Raw genomic sequence first — 25,875 nt, 5'->3', positions numbered from 1 at the left:
TGTCAAGACAGTTCTTTTGTATCAGGTTATCTAAGCATACCTGTTTCTTTACCGTTTCGTCTTTCATGTCTTCTATATCTGTTGACAAACTCTTCAGATGCATTTGTTTTAAATCAAGGATGCTCTCCGCGTTCTTGACAGCAATTTGTTCCATATCGTCCAGACGTGTATTTATTTCTTTTCTAAATTGATGAATTGCCTTTATAACCTTATCATTGATTTTTTCAGAAATTGGCTTTTTATCTCATCTTTTGCTCTCTTTATACCTAATTTACAAACTTCCTCAAGTGATTTCATTTCCACCATTAATTCATTGAGTTCCTCACTGTCTAGAATATGTTTTGAAAGTTTCGGTATGTATTCCACCTTACAAGTCCTATGATCTAACGTGACACAAACACTGCAAACAACAATGTCGTGATCTCTGCAGTAATATTTCTGTTTTTTGTTTTGATGATCAGCACAACCATCGAAGTCGTCTGGAGATAATGGAACTGTAGGTGTTGTTGGCATGGAGTTTTCGTCAAGCAGAACATGGTTACGTACAGGTGCTGGTTTCTTATGATGCTTGTAACAGGTTTTACAAAGATGTTCATTGCAAGTGGTACAAAACCCCTTAGCTGGATTTCGTTCACCATCTCTTTCACATGGGATACAGAATAATAAAATGTCTTCAGCAGACCCATGTGATACCGAATGTGTCAATTTATTTTGTCGCTTGCCAGAAACTTCCATTATTAATTCTAGAATGTAAAATTTTAATTACTTCATTTAAATTCTTGGTGATTACGATTTTACTAATGTAACATCAAACCAAATTGAATAATCAAAAGAATAATGTACATCTTAAAAAAACTCCTAGACAACCTTTTTTTTACTCAGTATAATGATTTGTCAGTTAAAATCAATAATAGAAGTTTTAGTTTTTTTTAAATCATATTCCGATGATCAAATTGTTCTTTAAAGCTTCATAACTCAAGTTGAGTCAACAAATTTAAAAGAAATTAAACAAAAGAAAAATGTTCTAAGATTTTATGAAATTTAAAAAGAAATTAAGGAACGACTGATTTTTGCTGTGATACTACATTTTTTGTCCTACATTTTCTTTTTAATTTATCTATGAAAGCTCGAAATTTGCAATAAAATGTCAGTGAATTTTAAAAGAACGATAAGATATGAATACTTGTTATATCTGTACACAATGATAAACTGGGATATTTAACCTTCAATCTTCAAAGTTGTATAAACAAACAGGTTATAACATGTTTCCCACTTCTCTCTCAATCCGTATCAATTCAAATTCAACTTTAAATACTATTATTTGTATATGCTATTTTTTTCATGTTTTATTTAGTGAATTAAAAGGAAAAAAAAGAGATAGTTATCTAATTTTCCTAGACGTTTAATTAACGAATCATAAAAAACGTTGTATTTTAATTTGCTGATTGAATGTGTATGTTTAACTTCAAGATCCACTTTATCAATATAATCTCATTTAAATAAAAAACAACAATCAGTGTTTTGTTAGATGAAAGGAATAATTTAATAATGTGAATAACAAACCTTAAATAACCTCTTTTTTCCAAAATTTATATCTGAACATTTTTCACTGCGAGTTTAACCTTCGCCGCCATTTTGTCCTCTGTTTTATCGGGTTTCGCGGCCGGAATGCGAAAGTTAAAATGTAACACATAATCAACATAAAACGTTAAACAAACGTGATTGTGCAGATTTAAATAATGTCGTTAGACATATGTAATATTTACACCTGTGCTAAGAAGCAATATTTGTCCATATTCTTCTCTATCCTACATAATAAGGGCAACAAAATTATATGCTTTCACAAAGTTGAAGGTACTTAATCTTTTCGTTGTTTGTTGAATAATGAAAATGCATGGAAGTCGTTATCAAGTATAAAATGTTCTTTCACAAAATTATGTTTTGCACATAATGTATAATGACTCTTGGTTAAAGCGTAGTTGCTTATTTTTTGTTTCCTACATTTTATATAGGAAATATTTGTGATACTCTAGTACCCATGTAATTCATACATGTTATAACTTAATTGATACATTTGTGATTTTGAAGTTTAAACTCGGATACCATTAGTAACATGAATAATCTTCCTAACGCTCAGCTGGTGAAAAAATTTAGGGAAGGAACTCCCAATTAAAATTAAGATTCTTTTTAATCATGCAAAGTTAAATACTGGGTTGTTGCTTTGTTATTTTTGTTATTTAATTTTTTTATTGTTTACTTTGCCAATTCAATAAAATGCACGTTTTGTAGGTACTACGAAACGTCTTTATATTTTACGCATATACATGCTTTAAGATTCCATTAAAGCGGACACCAATCTCGTGGCATGCTGCACCGATTCTGCACGTTATTATTGACTGATTTTATTGACCTGACAATTATGAATTCATTATAGCACTCATTTCAATATTCGATCTTATTGAGAGGTGTTCGGTTCTATCCCTACTGCTGCCATTGTTTTAGCATACGTTGTCTTTTTCTTTATTTTTGCGGTATATTTTAATGAAATCAATATCTAGTGTGTTGTACGGCATTGAAATGACATTTATTGATTTTAATCTGCATGAATGTAAACACATTATTTCTTAAACTATGTTCGTTTGGTTTTTTTTAAAGAGAATAGACTAAACAAAATGACTGAAAACAAATGAATCAACGTAACAAATAATCATAGCTTTAATAATGTTGAAAATATTGATAAGAGAAAAAGCTTGGACCTACGCGGTCTTCAACTTAAAATACATATAACTAAATTCTGGAAACAAAGTGATCTCTCGGAAGCATTAATCACAACAAAATAGCATAAGAATTGCAGACTCGGTTTGATTGAGTCTGTACATGAGGGATAATGAATAAGTGCAACATCCCTCACGCCCCCTAGCACCGGCTTCAGCGGTACTCAATTCTCAACACATTATAGTGTTGGCAACAATGATCCCGAAGGACCAGAAAATGTAACATCATTTTACAAGTAGAAGACAGACATACATTATTTGTATTAGTACTGCACTCGTTTAGCAAGTTCTGGTACAGAAACTGAATGACTAACACAAAATTTTGTTAGTACTGGTAGAAGTACTAGATTAATGTCCACAAAAATGTGGTACTTGTAATGCAAACCCGAGACAGTACTTTGGTTTCCATAATAACTTTTATCTCATATATTAATTTATTTCATTTAAGAAAGATCAAACTTTTCAATATCATTAAATAACTTTTTTCAAAAAAATCCCTGTTATAAAAATTTATCTGAGAAATACAGCTGTAGAGAAAACATTATGTGGAACGTAGTTTCAGCTTGTACGTGTATCTGTTAATAACAAGGAACTGGTTTAAGGACCTCCCAATGTGACAGGTCTTTAGATAAGTAAACCTCGTCAGCAGTCAAGAAAGATGCTTCTGCTTTCTTGTATATTTTCCAGATATCATGGTATAGGATGGGCAGAACAACAAATCTGTTTGGGTTATCTTTCAAGAACTTGTTATTAAAAAAAATGTGAACAAAAGGCCAAATTTCATTGATGCGTAGAGGAAAATCAAGTGTATCACATTTGACTAAATATTCAACTAGAGAATGTAAAATATATGTCACACAAGTTGTGAATTTAAAATTATCTACAGCGTAAAAATTATTGACAAAACTGTAAAGCACAAAGAGTTGAGACGACAATTAGAATCATATTCTTCAATAAATGTGTAAGCATGCTTTCTTCATAAAGTGTGATATCTCTTAAAATATTTCAGATATGAAAGGTAAAATCTGCAATACAAAAAAAGGATTAAATAAAACCATGAAATTTCAAAGAGAATGTTTATTGAGAGTGCAATGAAATCGACAATAATATTTATACCTATTGACATTTTTTACTTTATTGTTATAAACAAACACTGCCTTAACCAAAGGAACACACTACATGATCTTTAATTGCCTCATTTTAGTCCATATTACTGGAATCCAAGGCATCAGCGTGTATTTGTCTTATTGTTGGCATTGAGTCCGTCGACAGGCATTGTTTCCATTTATTTCTAATAAGGTAAATTATACAAATATTTAAAGATTCATATCAGCAAATGATTCAGAATTATCAGTATCAGTTGCAACAATATTTATATGTTGCATACTGCTGGTGTCATTGCTGCGAAAAAGACTTATTAGACAGTTGGTGCAAGAGTATGTAAATGGAAGAACAACGGAACTCGTCCTTTGAAAAAAAAACGCATTTTGCACGATATTCGTGGATAGAAATAAACGCCATTGGCACGCCGTCAATGTATGAATAATACACAGGGAAAGGCAAAACGCTGGTACGACGGCAAAACGCTGGTACGACGGCTATGAAAATGTTTACCGATCATATAGAAACTTCATCTTTTTCCGTTCCGGCAAGTCCTTAAAGGTCCCATTTTACAATTTTGTATCTGTTACATAAGATACCTTCTTTTTTTAGAAATACATATTAAATAACAAAGAGACTGTATTACATTAAGTAGAGAAGTATGCTATAGATACATTGTGCCTTCTATTGTATGCAAATATACCTCATTGAACATAAAAAAAATAATCAAACTTAAGTTAATCATACGATACAATCTGACGTAAGTCCTGATCTACATAAGTTATTCCTTGCCAGTAGATCTGATTGCCACCATATTTGTTTCGTCTTCATTATGATTCAGATTCCCGGAAGAAAAAACTATTTTTAACCATTCAATTAAACCGTCCTTTAAAGATAGGCATACATATTTTTGTAAGAGAAAACAATTGTTTGAATTATTTTGAAAAAAAAGGAACTGGAAATTACAAACGTATGTTTTAATAGGCCAGACTGTTTTGCCAGTTTACCTGCCGGCTATATGGACAACGCCATGTTTGTTTCTGAAATCGTGAAAATTGCCTACTCTGTATTGGTTTCTTAGCAATTAAAATTAAAAACCGCCTCGATTTAAAAATTGCGAAAGCTCGTCGATGATTGGTTGTTTGAAAGGTCCAGAGAAGGTGACCTGCTATTGGTTCCCGTCAGATTCTAATGTGTTAAGAGCTGATTTTAATCATACGACAGAATGTTTTACTTTTACTTGACACTTTCTGTTAATGTTGTTCAAAATAAATTATATAACGTTAAAGGATACTCTATTTTAAGATAATCATTTTGCCGAAACAAAATTAAAACATCATTTTGTAAATTGAAATTCAATTCATTCTAATCATATTTCAAAAAATCATGATTTTGCAAAGGTTCTCAAAACATAAAGGAAAGAAAAAGATGATATCTTTCAGTTTAAAATACAAGTACAATTATTCACAAACAATTGTGCAGATCGCAATTAAATCAGTCATGTGATGAAAATAATACACCGTATACTGATATCTTTAACATGACAACTTATCAATTAGAAAACTATTGTAATACAATTATCTCTTATTTTAATTACAAAATATATGTAATGTCTTTTGAGTACAAATAAATAACTGATTTTGCAGTATTTATATCTATATTTCAAATGGGTTACTAACGCAGAAAGGGCTACTTTTTACTTCATTGTGGCAATTTACTTGGATTTTAAATGTCGTTTGCAATGTGAAAATTACTCCTTTTTTTATTTTTTACCTTTAAATACATGTTCAAGATTTCCATTAAAATCAGCTTGAATATATAGGCATGCTGTTTGATTCTTATTAAATCAGTCATACTACTGTGTGTGTTTGTTTGTTTCATTTTACGCCTTTTTTCCAGCAGTAGTTCAGTCATATAGGCGGGTAGTTTCCTTACCATCGTTCCTGGAAAGTTACTCCAGTACTAGACTACCTTCCTCCGCGCTAAACTACCAAAGCATTTCCAGGGGATCAAACCCACGCCAGAGAGATAACTGGATTAGAAAGCATCGATCCTAGCCCCTCGGCCAAGGAGGCGGTCCATACTACTGTGTCGCGCCAGACAAAGTCAATACTAACAAACACTATCCTTTACGTCTAGAGTAAGAAGTACAGAATTTATAAATTCGAAAAAACTTTCAATTCTTCTATTAAAGAATTATTTCATTGTTTGCTTTTATCATCAGCAAATCATATATCTAGATCTTATTTTATTGTTAAAACTATGTAATAGTTGATTGATTTCTTTTTATTAAGCTACTAGGTGTGTTTGTTATGACAATTTATTTTACTGTAACTTACAATGTCTTGACAGTTTTATCATGTTCAAATAGGTTAAAATGTGCAATATGAACAACAGCTTTTTTGTGTATATAATTGATTTGAAATTAAAATTATATGTTATCACTTGTGTCTGAAAGAATTATAAAGGTAATGCTGTGTTTTTATCATTATCAATTATTATTATTTTACAAAGAACTGAGAGATTTTCTGACATTAAAAAAATAAAATAAATAAATAAATAAAACAAATATTAAATAAATAATGCTGCAATCAAGCAGAATACGAAGGGAGTTTAATCTGCCTGTCTTACCAATACATTAATGGACACTTATCTTCAAAATCACAATCACAAGACAATTACGCTGGGCTTATATAATACATATTAAACAGAATATATGCATTTAAACAAAATATTTTATCTTAGAAAAATACAAGAATTCGATAAGTAAGGTCAATTAATAAAAGTATTATTCACTTATGTCATTATTTTTTACTGTTTTAACTAATGCAAACAAATCTCTGTAACCCCCCAAAAATGAATGAAAATGAATGACAACAATGTGCGGTAAATTGATCCAACTTTTAAAGGAAAATAACTCATCCTGATTGACCCATTATCCACGAACGAATTTATCACCAAAGATCGTGAGTTAAAAAGTTGCCGATGTAAAAATAAGAACTTAATTTTCAGATCATCATTTGGTATGATCTAAACACACTTTGGCTTGTTTCCATCTTTACAAAGTGAAAGAAGACGTCTGGTGCCCATTCGTGCATCAAGTTCAAACGACCCTCCGTATACTAAGCTAGCTGAAAAGCTTCGTCACTTAAAAGAACTAAAAGTTTCTGACGAGATTCGAACTTACACTGGTGAGTGGCAAAAGTTATTTGCATTTGATAACATTAACCACTCGGTCTCTAAAGCCCGATCACTTTCTAGCACTTGAATACTACATTTTTCTATATCATTTAGGATGAGGTATTTTTCGAATTGCCGGCGCTTCGGTGTCGACGACGATTATGATATTGATGATGTGATGACGATGATGACGATGATAAGCATGGTGGGTTCAAACGTATTATCCGCCGAAATAAAGGCTTTATTCAAGTGCTTTTTAAAGTGTCATGTTTTTATTTCAAGATAAAGGATAAAGGTCAGTATGAATTTTTTTTTATCAGATTGTTTTTCGTTCAAATTTTCATCAATTTAACGGTAAAAATCTTTTGCTTGTATAAGAACACATTTTGTCATATCTCGGCTACCAGTCCCCCGTACCTGCTTTAATGGATAATTTAATAGTATCCCTTATTACCGAGTAATCTGCAAGTGACCTATTACTGATCAACCGAGAGGTTCAATGACCGATAGGCTTAATATCCGAGATCAATTGTCACGGAAAAATGTCGACTTGCACAAACATCGTATATATAACAAGGCCGATGTTCTCTCCATTCCATGAGAGAAGTCATCCAAATATGCTACAAGTCATTCACGTTTAATATAGTATTCTAAAGTATCCTGGAGACCGCAGGGTATTGGTACGCGTTTAACTTTTGAGGCATGGAGGAGCACGTGACATGTTTTCGGTACATGGAGGAGCATGTGATCTGTAAACCGTATATGATTGGTTAATTGACCTTTTCGAAAACCCAGCTAAATACCGTTTGCCGGTACGTTACGGATTAACCAGAAGGGAATTAGTCCGAATTACACCTAATTGAGAACAAAAATCTATTACGTGATATTTCTAATTTTCTATAATTAGTTTACCGTTTAAGGTGGAAAAACTTGAAAATTATCAATGTTTCTTTAATATCTATCACAAATTTTACAATAAATTGTTTATACTGAAAATCTACAAAATTAAAAAATTCGTAGTGGCATCTGCCATAATAAATAAAGATATTTTCTGCGAAAACTTGTGTTTACTTTATTTATTTTTTGCTCGGAATTATTCATAAAATGGTAGGCCTATTTAATCATTTTCTTAAAAAGAAATAATTGTTTTATGTTCGACCTTCTCCGGTCTTCAACGGTCACATGCAGTTTCCAAAGACCTTCTTCTATATTGTTCGATTATATTTCTGTTACAAACGTTTATTTATCCCCCCCCCCCCAAATAATGTTGAAAACTGTTAAATGAAATATCTTTATATCATTAAAATGTTCACCGCAGGAAACCATTTTACTTGTAGTTTTCTTGTATGTTGTGCTGTATTATCTGTATATGTGTTTACGTTCATGTATTTGATTGTATTTGCAATCAGTTGTATACACTTGTATATGACTAAAGTCAAAAATTTTGCTGACTGATAATTAACTAAAACTTAAACTGATTAACATGCTTAATTTTTTTTATTTACTTGCATTTCTAGTAATAGTTAAATCTGGAAATATGAGGACTATTATTTTCACAGCGAGAAATAGATATTGATATTCTACATTTATATATAGGTACAACAACAAATACAAAAAATCTAAAATACGAATAATCAAAACTATGAATGATTATTGATTCAAAATAGAATAATTAATACAATGCAAACGAATACGTGCATCACTGAATAGACTTTTCTTTGTATAAAGATAGCACATATGTTAGTTTTCATTGAAAATTTTGTGTGCATTTTAAATTGAATTGTGATCATTAATCACATCATTTCTTCTTTTTTTACGTATCATCATTCCAACTTAAATACTTTTATGCAACTACATGAAGCGAGAAATTCATTTGTTTCCGAATAAGACACATAAAGTTTTCTAGTTTTCTTACAGTATGCAACAGCTCTCGGGTACCATCTACCAAGCTTCTCATTTATCGTTATTTTACACGGCTTACAGCTGTCTGATATTCTACGTAAATTGTCGTCACTATCTTGATCCAAACAAACAAGAAATGTGCCATCATTTAATTCACAAATACCTCGTAGATCTGATCCTCCCTGTGCTGGTTGATAGGTATTTATAACGTTTCCCTGCCAGTCTAGTTGTTTAACAGATACACCATAGTTACTAACATATATCGACGTTCCAGCTGTATTCACGGTGACATGTTGAGGACGGCAGAACATTCTATTATCTCCACTAAAACTTTGCAATATTTTCCCTTGTACGTCAAGAACTAGAACTTTCCCTGGAAATTCATTACATGACACAACAAGCTTATCATTGCTGTAAGCAATACCACGACATGTCTCATTGATATTCACCTTACGATCAGAAACTATGTGTTGATTCTTTAGTGACATGAAATGGACGCATTTATCAAAAGGTACAGTCACGACAAATCTATCATATGTAATAGCTGCAACATCATACGGTGAATTATTTAGTTTCATTTCTGAAACAGTTTTCTTCTGTTCTGTATCATACCATTTTACTTTGCAGTTACTATAATCACAAACCACGATCTTATCCGGCTGAATAACCTCTATCCCAGTTATGTCACATTTATTGCTATCCGATGCGGATTTCACATTTATGTCCTCGACAACTTCAAGATTTAGAGTCTGATCCTCAGGCGGTATTGATGTATCTTTCATCATTGCAACATTTTCACTATCGGATGATTTAACAGATACAATTTCCCCTAACTGCTTATATTTTTCTAGCACATCAATAATTGCCTGATGTTTGACAAAGCTTACTGTTTCATCATTGTTTATTTGACTATGTTGTTTTGCCTTCATCTTCATTTCTACAAGTCGTTTCTTGGCTACTTTCATTTCAACATACAGTTTGTCAAGACAGTTTCTTTGTATCAGATTATCTAAGCATACTTGTTTCTTTACCGTTTCGTCTTTTATGTCTTCTATATCTGTTGACAAACTCTTCAGATGCATTCGTTTTTTATCAGAGATTCTCTCCGCGTCCTTGACCACAATCGTTTCCATATCGTCCAAAAGTGTATTAATTTCCTTTCTGAATTGATGAATTGCCTTTATTACCTTGTCATGATTTTCAGAAATGGCTTTTATCTCATCTTTTGCTCGCTTTATCCTTAATTTACAAACATGCTCAAGTGATTCTACTTCCGCCATTAACTCATTGAGTTCCTCACTGTCTAGAATATATTTTGAAAGTTTCGGTATGTATTCCACCTTACAAGTCCTATGATCTAATGTGACACAAACACTGCAAGCAACAATGTCGTGATCTCTGCAGTAATATTTTTGTTTTTCGTCTTGATGATGATCACAACTATCGAAGTTGTCTTGAGATAATTGAACGGTAGGTGTTGTTGGCATGGAGTTTTCGTCAAGCAGAACATGGTTACGTAAAGGTGCTGGTTTCTTATGATGCTTATAACAGGTTTTACAAAGATGTTCATTGCAAGTTGTACAAAACCCTTTAGCTGGTTCCCGTTCACCATCTCTATCACATGGGATACAGAATAATACAAAATCTTCAGCAGACCCATGTGATACCGAATGTGTCAATTTATCTTGTCGCTTGCCAGAAACTTCCATTATTAATTCTAGAATGTAAAATTTGAATTACTTCATTTAAACTCTTGGTGATTACTACATTACTAATGTAATATCAAACCAAATTAAATAATCAAAAGAATAATTTACATATTAAAAAGCTCCTAGACAACCTTTCCTTTTACTCAGTATAATGATTTGTCAGTTAAAATCAATTATAGAAGTTTTTTTTTTTTTTTTTCATATTCCGATGACCAAATTGTTCTTTAAAGCTTCATAACTCAAGATGAGTCAACAAATTTAAAGGAAATTAAACTTGGGAAAAAAATGTTCTAAGATTTTATAAAAATTTAAAAGGAAATTAAGTAACGACTGAATTTTGCTCTATTTTCTTTTTAAATTATCTATGAAAGCTCGCAAATTTGCAATAAAATGTCACTGAATTTTAAAATAATGATAAGATATGAGTACTTGTTATATCTGTACACAATGATAAACTGGGATAGTTAACCTTCAATCTTCAAACTTGTATAAACAAACAGGTTATAACATGTTTCCCACTTCTCTTTCAATCCGTATCAATTTAAATTCAACTTTAAATACTATTATTTGTAAATATATGCTAGATTTTTCCATGTTTTTATTTAGTGAATTAAAAGGAAAAAAGAGATAGTTATCTAATTTTCCTAGACGTTTAACTAACGAATCATTAAGAAGATCGTTGTATTTTAATTTGTTGATTGAATGTGTATGTTAAACTTCAAGATCTTCTTTATCAATTTAATCTCATTTAAATAAAAAACAATAATAATTGTTTTGTTAGATGAAAGTAATAATTTAATAATGTGAATAACAAACCTTAAATAACCTTTTTATCCAAAATTTAAATCTAAACATTTTTCACTACAAGTTTAACCTTCGCCGCCATTTTGTCCTCTGTTTAATCAGGTTTCGCGGCCGGAATGCGGAAGTTAAAATGTTATTTTGCCCAGGTACATAATCAATACAAACTTGTTTGTGTAAATCTTAAAAAAGTCCTAAGACATATGTAATATTTACACCTGTGCAAAGAAGCAATATTTGCCCATATTGTTGTCACTATCCTACATAATAAGGCCAACAAGTATATGACCAAAATTATACTTTCACAAATTTTAAGGTACTAAATCTTTACATTGTTTGTTGAATAATGAAAATGCATATACGTCGTTATCAATGTATAAAATGTTCTTTCACATAATCATGTTTGGCAATATTTGTGATACTCTAGTACATGTTATAACTTAATTGATACATTTATGATTTTGAAGATTCTTTTTTAAAACTTAGATACAAATAGTAACATGAATAATCCTTTAAACACTCAGCTGGTTAAAAATTTAGAGAAGGAACTCCCAATTACAATTAAGATTCTTTTTAATCATGCAAAGTTAAATACTGGGTTGTTGTTTTGTTGTTGTTTTTTTTTATTTATTTTTTTTTACTTTGCCAATTCAATAAAATGCACGTTTTGTAGGTACTAAGAAATATTGTACGCATATACATGCTTTAAGATTCCATTAAAGCGGACACCAATCTCGTGGCATGCTGCCCCGATTCTGCACGTTATTATAGGCTGATTTTATTGACCTGACAATTATGAATTCATTAAAGCACTCATTTCAATATTCGATCTTATTGAGAGGTCTTTGGTTCTATCCCTACTGTTGCAATTGTTTTAGCATACTTTTTCTTTTTCTTTATTTTTGCGGTATATTTTAATGAAATCAATATCTAGTTTGTTATACGGCATTGAAATGACATTTATTGATTTTAATCCGCATGAATGTAAACACATTATTTTTTAAACTATGTTCTTTTGTTTTTTTTAAGAGAATAGACTGAACAAAATGACTGAAAACAAATGAAACAACGTAACAAATAATCATAGAATTAATGTTGAAAATATTGATGAGAGAAAAAGCTTGGACCTACGCGTTCTTCAACTTAAAATACATATGGCACTTAGATTATAAACTTGTGTTTTACCCTGTTGCGCTATAACGCTCAGTACACTTAGTTCATAGATACAAATTAAATTAAATTCCATCGTACAGCGTACATCTCGCGGAACTTATCGAAAATCTATCAAGGATTAATATATTGTGTCAATTGACCCTGTAATCAGTACGTAATTGACAGGTTAATTAAACCAAACAATACAAATTGTTGAATCAACAGCGCAACAAGGGAATGTATTCAGTTCTATACATCAGAAACTATTCTGTAATAATAGTGTCCCTTTAATCAATAAATCTAAGGTTTCTAAAATAACACGACCCTTCCTAAGTTAAAACAATCAACTAAACTGACATTTGCATATTTTCAAAAATTAAGGTTTTTAAAAAGTATGATAACTTTTATTTCTTCCTACAGAAATGTCATATGATCTTCTTTAAAAACTAAAAATCAATAGATTATCAAAAGTAGACGATTGCATTTTCACATCATTTTGAGGTTTTTGACGAAGACGTGATAATTATAAACTCAGTCGCTAACTAATGACATATTCACAACAAATAAAATCACATTGTCATTATTAAATGTACTAAGAATAATGAGGTAAATGTTGCTTAGAAGAGTTAGTTACAACTGAATAATTTAATAATAACTTAACATTATTTTACCAGTAGAAGACAGACATGCATTATTGGTACTAGTACTGCTCTCATTTTGCAAATACTTGTACATATACTGAATTAATCACACAAAAGTTTGGTAGTACTGGCAGAACTACTGGATTAATGTCACTGCAATACAGAGACAGTAATTTGATTTCCATAAAATATTGAAAGGGAAAACTTTTATCTCATATATTATTTTATTCATTTAAGAAAGATAAATCTTTTAAATAGTATTAAATATCTTTTTCAAGAAATCCCTGTTATAAAAATGTATCTGAGAGCTGCTGTAGATACAAAATGAAAATGTTGAACGTATTTTCAGCTTGTACGTGTATCTGTTAATAACAAGGAACTGGTTGAAGGACCTCCAAATGTGACAGGTCTTTAGATAAGTAAACCTCCTCAGCAGTCCATAAAGATGATTCTGCTTTCTTGTATATTTTCCAGATATCATGGTATTGGATGGACAGAATAACAAATTTGTTTGGGTAATCTTTCAAGAGCTTGTTATTAAAAAGAAATGTGAACAAAAGGCCAAATTCTCATTAATGCGTAGAAGAAAATCAATTGTATCACATTTGACTAAATAATGTAAAATATATGTCACATAAATAGTAAATTTGAAATAAACTGTAAAGCACTAAGAGTCGAGACGACAATTAGAATCATATTCTTCAATAAATGTGTAAGCATGCTTTCTTCATAAAGTGTGATATCTCTTAGAAATATTTCAAATATGACAGGTAAAATCTGCAATAGAAAAAAGGATCAAATAGAACCGTGAAATTTCATTGTTGGCATTGAGTCCGTCTACAGGCATTGTTTCCATTTATTTCTAATAAGGTAAATTATACAAATATTTAAAGATTCATATCAGCAAATGATTCAGAATTACCAGTATCAGTTGCAACAATATTTATATGTTGCATACTGCCGAAAAAGACTTATTACACAGTTGGTGCAAGAGTATGTAAATGGAAGAACAACGGAACTCGTCCTTTGAAAAAAACGCATTTTGCACGATATTCGTGGATAGAAATAAACGCCATTGGCACGCCGTCAATGTATGAAAAATACACAGGGAAAGGCAAAACGCTGGTACGACGGCTATGAAAATGTTTACCGATCATATAGAAACTTCATCTTTTTCCGTTCCGGGCAAGTCTTTAAAGGTCCCATTTTACAATTTTGTATCTGATACATAAGATACCTTCTTGTCTTTAGAAATGCATATTAAATAAAAAAGAGACTGTATTACATTAAGTAGAGAAGTATGTAATCGATACATTGTGCCTTCTATTGTTTAGTTTAAATATATTTCATCATAATCATACACAGTACATAATATACAATCATTCAATATATACAATGATGAAATGGATTAGAACGAAAGATATAAATTCTTATATTGTTTGCAAAAATACCTCATTTAACATATAAAGTAATCAAACTTAAGTAAATCATACGACACAATCTGACGTATTCTGATCTACATAAGTTATTTCTTGCCTGTAGATCTGATTGCCACCGTATTTGTTTCGTCTTCATTATGATTCAGATTCCCGGAAGGAAAAGAACTATTTTAGCCATACAATTACACCGTCCTTTACAGATAGGCATACAGATTTTAGTATTGGTTTCTAAGCAATAAAAATTAAAAACCGCATCGATTTAAAAATAGCGAAAGTTCGCCGATGATTGGTTGCTTGAAAGGTCACGAGAAGGCGACCTGCTCTTGGTGCTCGTCAGATTCTAATGCACAGTGTTAATTAGGAGCTGATTTTAATTAAATAAGCATACGACAGAATGTTTTACGTATACTCGACATTTTTCTGTCAAAGGGTTGCAAATGTCACAGCTCAGTGTGGTTCAAAATAAATGATTCAACGTGATTGGATATTCTTTTTTAAAATGTGGGTTGCTTATCATTATTTTGCCGAAACAAAGGTTAAACATTATTCTTTTTTAATTTAATTTAAATTCTTTGAGATATCAGCCATATCATATTACAAAAATCATGATTTTGAAAAAGTTTTCAAAAAATAAAATAAAGGAAAGAAAATGATGAGCTTTTAGTTTTGCGTACAAGTTCAATTATTCATTCCTGATTGTGCATACCTCAATTAGATCAGTTATGGGAAAATAATACACCTTAAACTGATCTCTTTAATAATCAAATAAGACATGACAACTTACAAATTAGGAAACACATCTGCGGATATCTCTATATTCAAAATTTCACCATTTTCGTGTTAAATGTTGAATTCTGCTTAAGTCGGTTCTAGGGGACATAGACGGTAACTGGCATTTTCCAGTACCGTCCATGAACAGGCTAAATCAAACCGAGCCTGCAATATTTTCAATTTTGTTATATTGTGAATTATTTATAATACCATCTCGTCTGTGTTTTGTCCATGTGACCTCCTGGTTCTGCTTGGTGTCTTGCTGGGATCCTTGCCGGTTGTTCTGTATTGGTGAGTTTTGTTCGGGAATGTAGTTTTTCATATCCACTCTTATTGTTTTTACTTACGATGCCAAACAGACTTACAGTTAATTCATTGGACTATTTCTATACCCATAAACGCTTTAAGTAATCAACTTAATTAGTTATAGATAATCAAAGAAGACACTGGTGACATGTTAAAAAGTAATTCTTTTAACAAAACTAAAATATTGAAAAACATGCCAAATTATATCAGAAGTTGCTGTCTATTGAAACACATATTCCATACATCAATAAATCTTTATATTGTCTTTATGTTGTTGTTGTTTGGGGGGGGTTGTTGGTTTTTCTTCTTTTTGCTTTTTGTACGGGAAAGGCTTTTCCAGTCAGAATAATTAAATTATTTGAGAGAAGCAGAAAACTTTATACCTTTAATATGTTATACAGCTTTTGATAAACTGATAAATGACTTTTTTGAGGATATATCAAAAGTATGAAAATCAGTGTCAACTATGTACTTTGTACCATGTAGTTCAAATGATAAGGCACTTATACATATAGTGAAACGAGCACTAGATCGTGAGAAAATTAACCTTTTATGATTTATAAATTTTTGCTTTACTAATGTGAGAATCGCAGTTTATTGACAATGACAAAGCAGTTTGTCCCGTTTCTGATCGGTACCCTACTGGATGCCGTTTACGGTGGTCTTTGTGTCACTGAGTGTCATCGGGAGCTACGATTTTTGAACATCGCACATTCATCACGAACTCATTTTTTTAAATAGATAAAAAGACATACAAAAGATATTGACAATTATATGTGAAATTAATTTGCTAGATTTTATTGAGTTTATTAATGAAGGTCAACAAAAAAACCGCCCATGCCCGCCCGCACCTGTTTAAGTGGTATTAAATCTTCAACGAAGGATATTACCAGTCTGCAAATTCAATGAACCTATGGTACGGAGTGTATCCTTCTTTATCAGAAATTGATGAATATGTCTATTAACAATTTTTTTTAACAAAATCCGGTGTTTCAAAGTGCAACTTTTTACAATTAAACACCTATTCATTTAAACATCAATCAAATGAAACTTGTACGCGTTAGAAAATCTCCTAAATAATAGTTTTATGGCAAAACATCATTTTAACCAAAAAATAATTTCATCAGTAGGAGATAGACATGCGTTATTGGTACTGGTACTACCTTTCGTACTACTCTCATTTTGCAAGTACTGGTACTGATTCTGATTTACTCACACAACTTTTTGCTAGTACTGGTATTAGTACTGGATTAATGCTCGAAAAAAGTTTTGCTGAGTCGAGGTGGTACCTTGTTGTTTGAAAATATAATTTCAGCCGCTCAACAGGTTAGAGTTGTTTGTTATTTAGAAACCTGCATGCTCCAGATAAGCCAGAATATACATGTATTATGAAAATCAAACTTGAAAAGGTTTTAATAAAACCTTAACTATTCAAGATACAAATGATAATTTACATGCTATGTGCGATTAATGACTTATTTTCTGTATTTATCACTATATTTCCACTGCGTGCTTTACGTATTAAGGGATTGTTTTGCACTTCTTTTTTTTCATTTTGCTTGCATTCTTAGTGCCGTTTGTAATTTGAAAAATACTTTCTTTTTTCACTCTACAATATTTATTTTAAATACATTTTCAACATTTCATTAAAATAAGCATGAATCTGGAGGCATGCTATTTATATTCTATTAAATCAGTCACACTATCGTGCCAGACATATTCAATTTCATTAATGAGTCACACTATTGCGTCGAGCCAGACATATTCCATTTCATTAATGCTGACTTACGAACACTTACCTATTCGTCCAGGCGTGAGATGTGTAAAATTTATGAAACATGAAAAAATCGTTCGATTGTTCTACTTTTGTTTTCATTCATTGTAAGTTTTTATCATCAACCAATGGTATATGTTGATCTTATTTCATTGGTGAAACTATGTAAAAGTTGTTTGATTTATTTTTATCAAGCTTTTAGGTGTGTTTGTTCAGACAATTTATTTTATTCTTACTTATAATGTTGTTACATTTTTATCATTTTCATATAGGTTGACGTGTGCAATATAGTAAAATAAATAAAAACATAAATGCTGCCATCAAAGCAGAATATGAAGGGAGATTAATCTATCAGTCTTACCAATATATTATTGGATACAAGTCTGCAAAATCCGACTAAGTAATAAGGGAGACAATTACGCAGGGCTTATATAATACACGTTAAACGGAATACATGTATATGCTTCAATTAATTTTTTTCTTTCTTAGAAAAATACGAGCATCCAATCAATCAGGTAAATTAATAAACATGTCATTAACTCGTGGCATCATTTGTAACTGTTTGAGTTTAGCGCCAGTATCAGGACAACTAATTGAATGACATGTCCGTAGACAACACCACCAACATGTCCCTTAATGATAATAAGTGAACAAACTTTCCGGAAAACATGTACAGGAAATTGAGCGAACTTGTAAAAGGAGAATAGTTCAGTTCACTCTGTCTACAAATCCACGAACGAATTTGTTTACAATATATCTTAAAGAGATTAAAACCCGATGTGAAAAATAGAATTTATTCTTCAGATCATTCTTTGGTATGATCTAACCCCACTTGTTTTGTTTCCATCTTTACTGGTGAAGACAGACGTCAGGTGCCAATTCGTGCATTAGGTACAAACGACCCTCCGTACACTTACTAGCCGGAAAGCTTCCGCACTTGAAAAAACTAAAAGTTCCTGACGAGATTCGAACTCACATGAAGTAATGAAGTATTGTACTAAACAAGGTAAATAGAAATATTAAGAATACAAAAGCTAAATGCAGCAAATACAGTAGAACATTTGTGAGGCCAGGGTACAGAAAGGAAAAAAAACATTGATATATAGGAAATTTAGCTTTTAAAAATGAAGTTACGTAATTATGAATGTATTTCTCATTCAATATTGTTAAAGGTGTGGTTCCAAAACAGAAGAGCAAAATGGCGGAAGGAATAACGTAAGACCAGAAGTAATGCTGCTTTACGTTACTACAATCACATGCCGATAAATGACAGTGTCGCTGCAGATTTGAATAGACGATAACGTCAGACCGCCACGTGCGCGCCGCCGGTTATTCCGCCATTTCTTGGTGGTATAGCGATTCACGAGAATTCCATGCAAGCTTTTGGTATCTCACGCTCTTAGACACTCTGGACTTTTCGAATAGTAAATTGTTGTTTTTGAAAAGGAACTCTGTTGTGTATTCTAATATAAAAACAATCATTGCTTTGCTAATGATTAAAATCAGCCAATTAAGTTTATTAAACAAACCAATGAAATTACCGCAAATAAGATAGAATCATTGAACGCGGCATAAAAGTTCCGCCTTGTATTATTTCTATATTATGTATTATTTGTTTGCTGAGGTTTAATTTATTTTAATTTATATTTATCTTCATTTTCTATGTGTGGTAATCCATGTTTCATAGCAAGATATATTTTCCATATCAAAGGTACCTGTTATAGGTTATTTTAATCATGTACGACACGCATTCTTTAAAATTTATGTTTCTTGCAGAGTGCCACCTGGCGGCGATCTTCGGAATCAGCATCATCATAATTTGCTCACACCACCAAAGTGAAACCCAATCTGGTGATACGGCACCAAAATAAAACTCGATCTTGGCTGTTAATTGTCATTTGCCGTTGTCTTGTTTAAAAAAAAGGACTTTTGAATATTGAATGTTGGAGATTAGCCATTATAAAAAGAAATACAGTTGAAATTAATTTCACATTACAGCGTGACGCAGCGAAATATGTGTCATGTATATTTTGGAAAATATGTTTATTTATAAAAGTTATAATTTCCAAAAAGTCACTCTATGGCTATCTTTTTATTCATTTGACATAAGTACAGTTAAAGTGATTTAGTATTTTGTATGGAAGTCAAAATACATGAACTACTATTTGTACAATTTGCTTCTTTAATGACAAATTATATTTCGTATTTATCGCTATTTTTTCAGGTAACAAGCATCTAACATTCTCCAAAACCAAAATTTAAAAATTAAAAAACACATGTTTTTGTCTATGAGACATAATGTGCCTTTCATACTATCTCGTTAAATTGGCACGATGTAAACACATAAAACATAAGATCAGCCACTAAGAAGGATAGTGTTTACTTCCATGAAATCTGTCAGACTAAGTAACCTCACTATTCGATTTCGTCAAGAGTGAGATGTGCACAGTACAATTTATGAAAAGCGAAAACGTTTAATTTTTTATCTTTGTAAGTTTTTATCACCAACCAATACTATTTTCTAGATCTTATTCTATTGGTAAAACTATGGAAAAAAATGTTTGTTTATTTTTATCAAGCTACTAGGTGTGTTTGTGTTTGTATTTTTTTGTAACATACAATGCTTTGACAGTTTTATCATTTTCATATAGGTTAAAATGTGCAATATGAACAACAGTTATTATTTGTGTATATATTTGATTTAAAGATAAAATTATCACTTGTGTCTGAAAGAAAATATTTTATAAATGAAATGTGGTGTTTTTTTTTGTTTTTATTTTACCAAAAAGATGAAAGATCTTCTGACGTTAATTTTTAAATAAATAAATGCCACAATCAAGCAGAATACGAAGGGAGATTAATCTACCAGTCTTACCAATACATTACTGGGCGACTTATCTGCAAAAACCGACTTAATTAATTAACAGCAGCCGATGTAAAAATTGAAATTTATTTTTCATATAATCATTTAATATGATCTAACCACACTTTGGTTTGTTTTCATCTTTACTGTTGAAGGAAGACATTAGGTGCCCTTATGTACACTAAGCTAGCCAGAAAGCATCACCACTTGGAAGAACTAAACGTTTCTAACGAGATTCAAAGTCCCATCGGTGAATGGCAAGTTATTTGAAGTAGATAACATTAACCACTTGGCCATTGAAGACCATTCGAATGCGACCCTTTTGTATGAGGATGTGGTATGTTTCGAATTCCCAGCGCTTCGCCGTCGACGAATTTATGATAATGATGATGATGATGGCGATGATGAGCATTGTGTTGTTGTGTTTTTTGTTTTTCTTTTATCTTTTTATTTTATTTTATTTCACATTAACTGTTAAGCTCTACACGTATGAGGTCATTCATAATGCATTAAATTCTATTCAATTTTCAAATGTATTATTCGCCAAATAAATAGGTTTGTGCACGTGCTTTATTAAATTGTCATGTTTTTCTATTTCAAGATAAAGGATAAAGATCAGCATAAAAACACAACCGAACAATATTTTGTTCAAATTTGACTCAATGTTATGGTTTTTACTTGTGGGTAATAATCGTTTGCTTGAATAACAAGATCTTACGACTTGAAGTAAGGACAAAATTAAAGACATGCGGGTGTCGACGTGTATTTTATGCTCTTAAAGGTGGTTCTGTAATTAATATATAACTTTCTCTATTTAATTCCAGTTCATTTTCAAAGGTATTAGTTTCAAGATAATGACATTTGTAGAGTAAACACAACCTATTAGACTTATAATGTTTAAAACAGTGTGTGCTTACAATATTAAACAATTGTTATCCATATCCGTTAAACATTACTAGTGGTTCATTTGCGCATTACAAATTAGTATATATTCTCTATAACTCATTGTATATTCTCAGTCGGAAGAAAAAGAATAGACACAATAAAGAATAGACACAATAAAGAATAGACACCATAAAGAAACAACACAATAAAGAAAACAATAAATAACGAATAAGCACAAGAAAGAATAAACACAATTAAGAATGAACACACTAAAATGAACACAATAAAGAAGAAACCTAATAAAAACACATAATAAGGAATGGACTCAATCAAAATAAACACAATAAAGAATAAACACAATCAAAATACAGCTTGTTTGCCTTTCAGGAAATGAACGAATATTTGTTGTAATATTGTGAGTTGGGCATATGTTTAATTATTCAAATGAGAAATATCTTCTATAAATATTTAGTTTAGACAAAAATTCTTTTTAGAACAATTTAAATTTAACAAAATATTTCATTTTGATAACCTTTCTGTCAAAGAATATACACACTTTGTATAATAAATAATAGGCTCTATGCAATTCTTCATTTCAGTAAAATGTATACGTATATATGATTAATTATGGTAAGTTTTTACTAAAAGTGTATCCACTCCATGTCAGACGGCATCACAATATGATACAAGTCATATATGTTTCAACATATTCAACATGAAATCAAACAGTACCTAATGATCAACACTACTTTTTATTCATTTCTTACTTTCAGATTTGGATATGCTGAATATAAAAGGATATAATGTGTACACTCGAAATAAATGAGTGTATGGAAGCTTTTAAGAACGCACATAACTGCAAAACTGAAAATGTTGCAGACTCGGTTTTACTGAGCCTGTTCATGGACAGTATTGTAAAGCGCAAGCTGTACAGTCCGCACCCCTAAGCATTAGACCAAACTTTCATAGGTGTATCTTAATCAATTATTTATTTATGTTCTTTTATTTGATTTCCTTGTCGGTTACTATTACCGTTTATGTTATATTTTAGTGATATGCTTGTTCATGCTCTCCCTTGTGCCCTGTCCAGTTTTTTTTGGGGTCCTCCTGGGCTCCTTGCCGCTGGTTCTTGTTACTGTGCCATGTGGGGGTTGCGTTCATTGAACGCCGCCTTTCCTTGTTGATCGTGTTTATCATATAACATGTAAACAGTAATGGGCAAGGAAAATCTTTTACAAAGTTACAATTCAAAACAAATACATTGTATCTCAATAATACTTTATTCAATTCCTCATAGTATATCATGGGCATTTCAGTGTAGTTAGATGACACATTCTGTATTTGCTCGCTTAAACTACTAGGGGTCATTTCTAATGAAAGTAAGTAAAACTTACTAATATTTACATAATAATTTCCAAAGCTGTGAGTAATACAGATATTTTATTACGATAAACAATGATTTAAGGCATAAAACAAAAGAGAAGTAAAACTTGTAATATATTTTATAATATATTAATTGGTAACAAATTTTTTATACAATTCACACAGTCATCATTAAATAATGCGGTGTATAAATATAGTTAGCTCTCTCATAAACACATACATGTACACTATTTTGTCACTGAAGACTTTTTATGAACAATACAAATGAATTGAATTCATTCATCATAAATGTCTTTCTTTTTTAAGTTTCACCATTGAACCGTAAATACTTTTATAAATGACTCGTTAATTTCACCTGTTTCATCTCTTCCAGAATAAGACACATAAAGTTTTTTTGTTTTCTTACAGTATGCAACAGCACTCGCGTACCATCCACAAACATTCTCATTTATCGTTATATTACATGGCTTACAGCTGTCTGATATTCTACGTAAATTGTCGTCACTATCTTGATACAAACAAACAAGCAATGTGCCATCATTTAATTCACAAATACCCTCTAGATTTCCTGCTTGATAGGTATTTATAACATTGCCCTGCCAGTCTAGTTGTTTTACAGCCATCACATAATAACCACTGTCACTAACATATATAGACGTTCCCGCTGTATTCACGGTGACATAATGAGGAAAGCTGAACAGACTATTATCTCCACTAAAACTTTGCAATATTTTACCTTGTAGGTCAAGAACTAAAACTTTTCCTTGATTACCACATGACACAACAAGCTTATCTTTGCTGTAAGCAATACCGAGACATGTCACGCTGATATTCACTTTACGATCAGAAACTATGTGTTGTTTCTTTAGTGACATAAAATGGACGCTTCCATCGTCAGGTACAGTCACGACAAATCTAATATCTGTAATAGCTGCAACATCATACGGTGATTTTTTAAATTTCATTTCTGAAACAATTTTTTTTCTGTACTGTATCATAACATTTTACATTGCAGTTATCATATTCACAAACCACTATCTTATTCGGCTGAATAACCTCTATCCCAGTTATGTCACATTTATTACTATCCGATGCGGATTTCATATCTATTTCCTCGACAACTTCAAGATTTAGAGACGTATCCTCGGGTGGTGTTGATGTTTCTTTCATCATTGCATCATTTTCACTATTGGACGATTTAACAATTTCTCCTAACTGCTTATACTTTTCTAACATATCAATAATTGCCTGATGCTTGACAAAGCTTACTGTTTCATTATTGTTTATTCGACTATGTTGTTTTGCTTTCATCTTTATTTGAATCAGTCGTTTCTTGGCTACTTTCATTTCAACATACAGTTTGTCAAGACAGTTCCTTTGTATCAGGTTGTCTAAGCATACTTGTTTCTTTACCGTTTCGTCTTTTATGTCTTCTATACCTGTTGACAAACTCTTCAGAATCATTTGTGTTTTATCAGAGATTCTCTCCGCGTCCTCGACAACAATCTTTTCCATATCGTCGAGACGTGTATTTATTTCCTTTCTGAATTGATGAATTGCCTTTATAACCTTATCATGATTTTCAGAAATGGCTTTAATCTCATCTTTTGCTCTCTTTATACTTAATTTACAAACTTCCTCAAGTGATTTCATTTCCGCCATTAACTCATTGAGTTCCTCACTGTCTAGAATATGTTTTGAAAGTTTCGGTATGTATTCCACCTTACAGGTCCTATGATCTAACGTTACACAAACACTGCAAACTACGATGTCGTGATCTCTACAGTAATATTTCTGTTTTTCGTCTTGATGATCATCACAGCTTTCGAAGTTGTCTTGATATAATTGAACGGTATGAGTTGTTGGCATGGAGTCTTCATCAAGAAGAACATGGTTACGTGTAGGTGCTGGTTTCTTATGATGCTTGTAACAGGTTTTACAAAGATGTTCATTGCAAGTTGTACAGAACCCTTTAGCTGGAACCCGTTTACCATCTCTATCACATGGGATACAGAATAATACAAAGTCTTCAGCAGACCCATGTGATACCGAATATGTCAATTTAGTTCTTCGCTTGCCAGAAACCTCCATTTTTATTCTACAATGAAAAATTTCGGATTACTTCATTTTAATTCTTGGTGATTACTATTTTACTAATGTAATTTACAACATAAAAAACTCCTAGGAAACCTTTTCGTTTTACTCAGTACATTGATTTGTCAGTTAAAATCAATTATAGTAGTTTTAAAAAAAAATGTTCTAAGATTTTATAAAATGTAAAAAATAATAAGTAACGACTGATTTTTGCAGTATTTATCATAATATTTATATTGCGATACTATAAGGTTTTTTTGTCCACATTTACTTCTCTTTGCTTATCGAATTTGGTTGAAAGTGCCGTTTTTAATGTGTTGATTACTTTCTATGCTCACTTGCCAATATTTTACTTTTTAATACTTTTTTCAAACTTTTCATGAAAATAAGCATGAATTTGGAGGCATGTCGCTTTAAAGTAAGACTATCCATTCTCTCAACAAAAATGTAACTGAGTTTTGAAATCATGCCAAGATATGGATATCTGATATATTTGTACACAATGATAAACGTGGATATTTAATATCATAAAGTAATTTCAAACTTGTATTACCAAACAGGTTAAAACAAGTTTTCCTCTTCTCTCTCATTCAATACCAATGTAAATTAAACTTTAAATAATATTACTTATATCAAATATACCTATACATTTCTGTATTTTTACTAAATGAATTTAAAGAAATTAATAGATAGTCATCGAACTTTCCTCAACGTTTAATTACTGAATCATTAAGAAGATCGTTGTATTTTAATTTGTTGATTGAATGTGTATGTTTAACTTCTAGATCTACTTTATCAATATAATCTCATTTAAATAAAAAATAATAATCATTGTTTTGTTAAATGAAAGGAAAAATGTAAAAAGAATAAGTAACAAACCTTAGATAGCCTATTTTTTCCAAACTTTAAATCTAGAAATTTTTCACTGCAAGTTAAACCTTCGCCGCCATTATGTCCTCTGTAATATCGGGTATAGCGGCCGGAATGCGGAAGTTTCAATGTAACTTAAGCAGGTAACAAAATCAATATTAAACGTAAAACAGACGTGTTTTGATAGGTAGTCCAAAACATTAGCCGTGAAAAGTTATTTAACATGTCAT

General features: G+C 31.2%; 4 protein-coding genes across 6 annotated transcripts; all 4 read right to left on the bottom strand.

Moving 5' to 3' along the window:
• Window positions 1–201: 201 nt before the first annotated feature.
• Window positions 202–1,707, bottom strand: LOC132728825 (transcription intermediary factor 1-alpha-like). Its single transcript, XM_060714495.1, has 2 exons — window positions 1,564–1,707; window positions 202–743 (listed from the first exon to the last, which is right to left on the bottom strand). Exon 2 carries the CDS (start codon window positions 733–735, stop codon window positions 202–204), a length of 534 nt encoding a protein of 177 aa, XP_060570478.1. The 5' UTR covers window positions 736–743; window positions 1,564–1,707.
• Window positions 1,708–8,533: 6,826 nt separating this feature from the next.
• On the bottom strand, window positions 8,534–25,783 carry LOC132728830 (uncharacterized). 3 transcript variants are annotated; one of them, XM_060714506.1, is made up of 2 exons: window positions 25,655–25,783; window positions 8,534–10,674 (listed from the first exon to the last, which is right to left on the bottom strand). In XM_060714506.1, the coding sequence occupies exon 2, from the start codon at window positions 10,664–10,666 to the stop codon at window positions 8,879–8,881; it is 1,788 nt and encodes a 595-aa protein (XP_060570489.1). In that variant the 5' UTR covers window positions 10,667–10,674; window positions 25,655–25,783; the 3' UTR covers window positions 8,534–8,878. The 3 variants fall into 3 exon arrangements, with proteins under 3 accessions (XP_060570489.1, XP_060570488.1, XP_060570487.1); XM_060714505.1 differs by lacking the exon at window positions 25,655–25,783 and adding an exon at window positions 11,493–11,639; XM_060714504.1 differs by lacking the exon at window positions 25,655–25,783 and adding an exon at window positions 11,483–11,632.
• On the bottom strand, window positions 22,726–24,881 carry LOC132728834 (uncharacterized). The gene has a single exon (XM_060714513.1). It carries the CDS (start codon window positions 23,677–23,679, stop codon window positions 22,990–22,992), a length of 690 nt encoding a protein of 229 aa, XP_060570496.1. The 5' UTR covers window positions 23,680–24,881; the 3' UTR covers window positions 22,726–22,989.
• Window positions 23,721–24,772, bottom strand: LOC132728823 (E3 ubiquitin-protein ligase TRIM33-like). The gene is made up of 2 exons (XM_060714493.1): window positions 23,767–24,772; window positions 23,721–23,728 (listed from the first exon to the last, which is right to left on the bottom strand). The coding sequence occupies exons 1-2, from the start codon at window positions 24,770–24,772 to the stop codon at window positions 23,721–23,723; spliced, it is 1,014 nt and encodes a 337-aa protein (XP_060570476.1).
• Window positions 25,784–25,875: the final 92 nt, after the last annotated feature.

Source organism: Ruditapes philippinarum, unplaced genomic scaffold (assembly GCF_026571515.1).
Source record: "Ruditapes philippinarum isolate M1 unplaced genomic scaffold, ASM2657151v2 ctg898_1_1_1_1, whole genome shotgun sequence".
Lineage (NCBI taxonomy): Eukaryota > Metazoa > Mollusca > Bivalvia > Venerida > Veneridae > Ruditapes > Ruditapes philippinarum.
Note: the sequence above shows the minus strand (reverse complement) of the source record. Positions and strands in the feature narration are given on the sequence as shown.

Coding starts and splice junctions, on each gene's coding strand:
- LOC132728830 (XM_060714506.1), bottom strand. CDS start 10,666: ATGGAAGTTTCTGGCAAGCGACAAGATAAATTGACACATTCGGTATCA.
- LOC132728823 (XM_060714493.1), bottom strand. CDS start 24,772: ATGGAGGTTTCTGGCAAGCGAAGAACTAAATTGACATATTCGGTATCA.
- LOC132728825 (XM_060714495.1), bottom strand. CDS start 735: ATGGAAGTTTCTGGCAAGCGACAAAATAAATTGACACATTCGGTATCA.
- LOC132728834 (XM_060714513.1), bottom strand. CDS start 23,679: ATGATACAGTACAGAAAAAAAATTGTTTCAGAAATGAAATTTAAAAAA.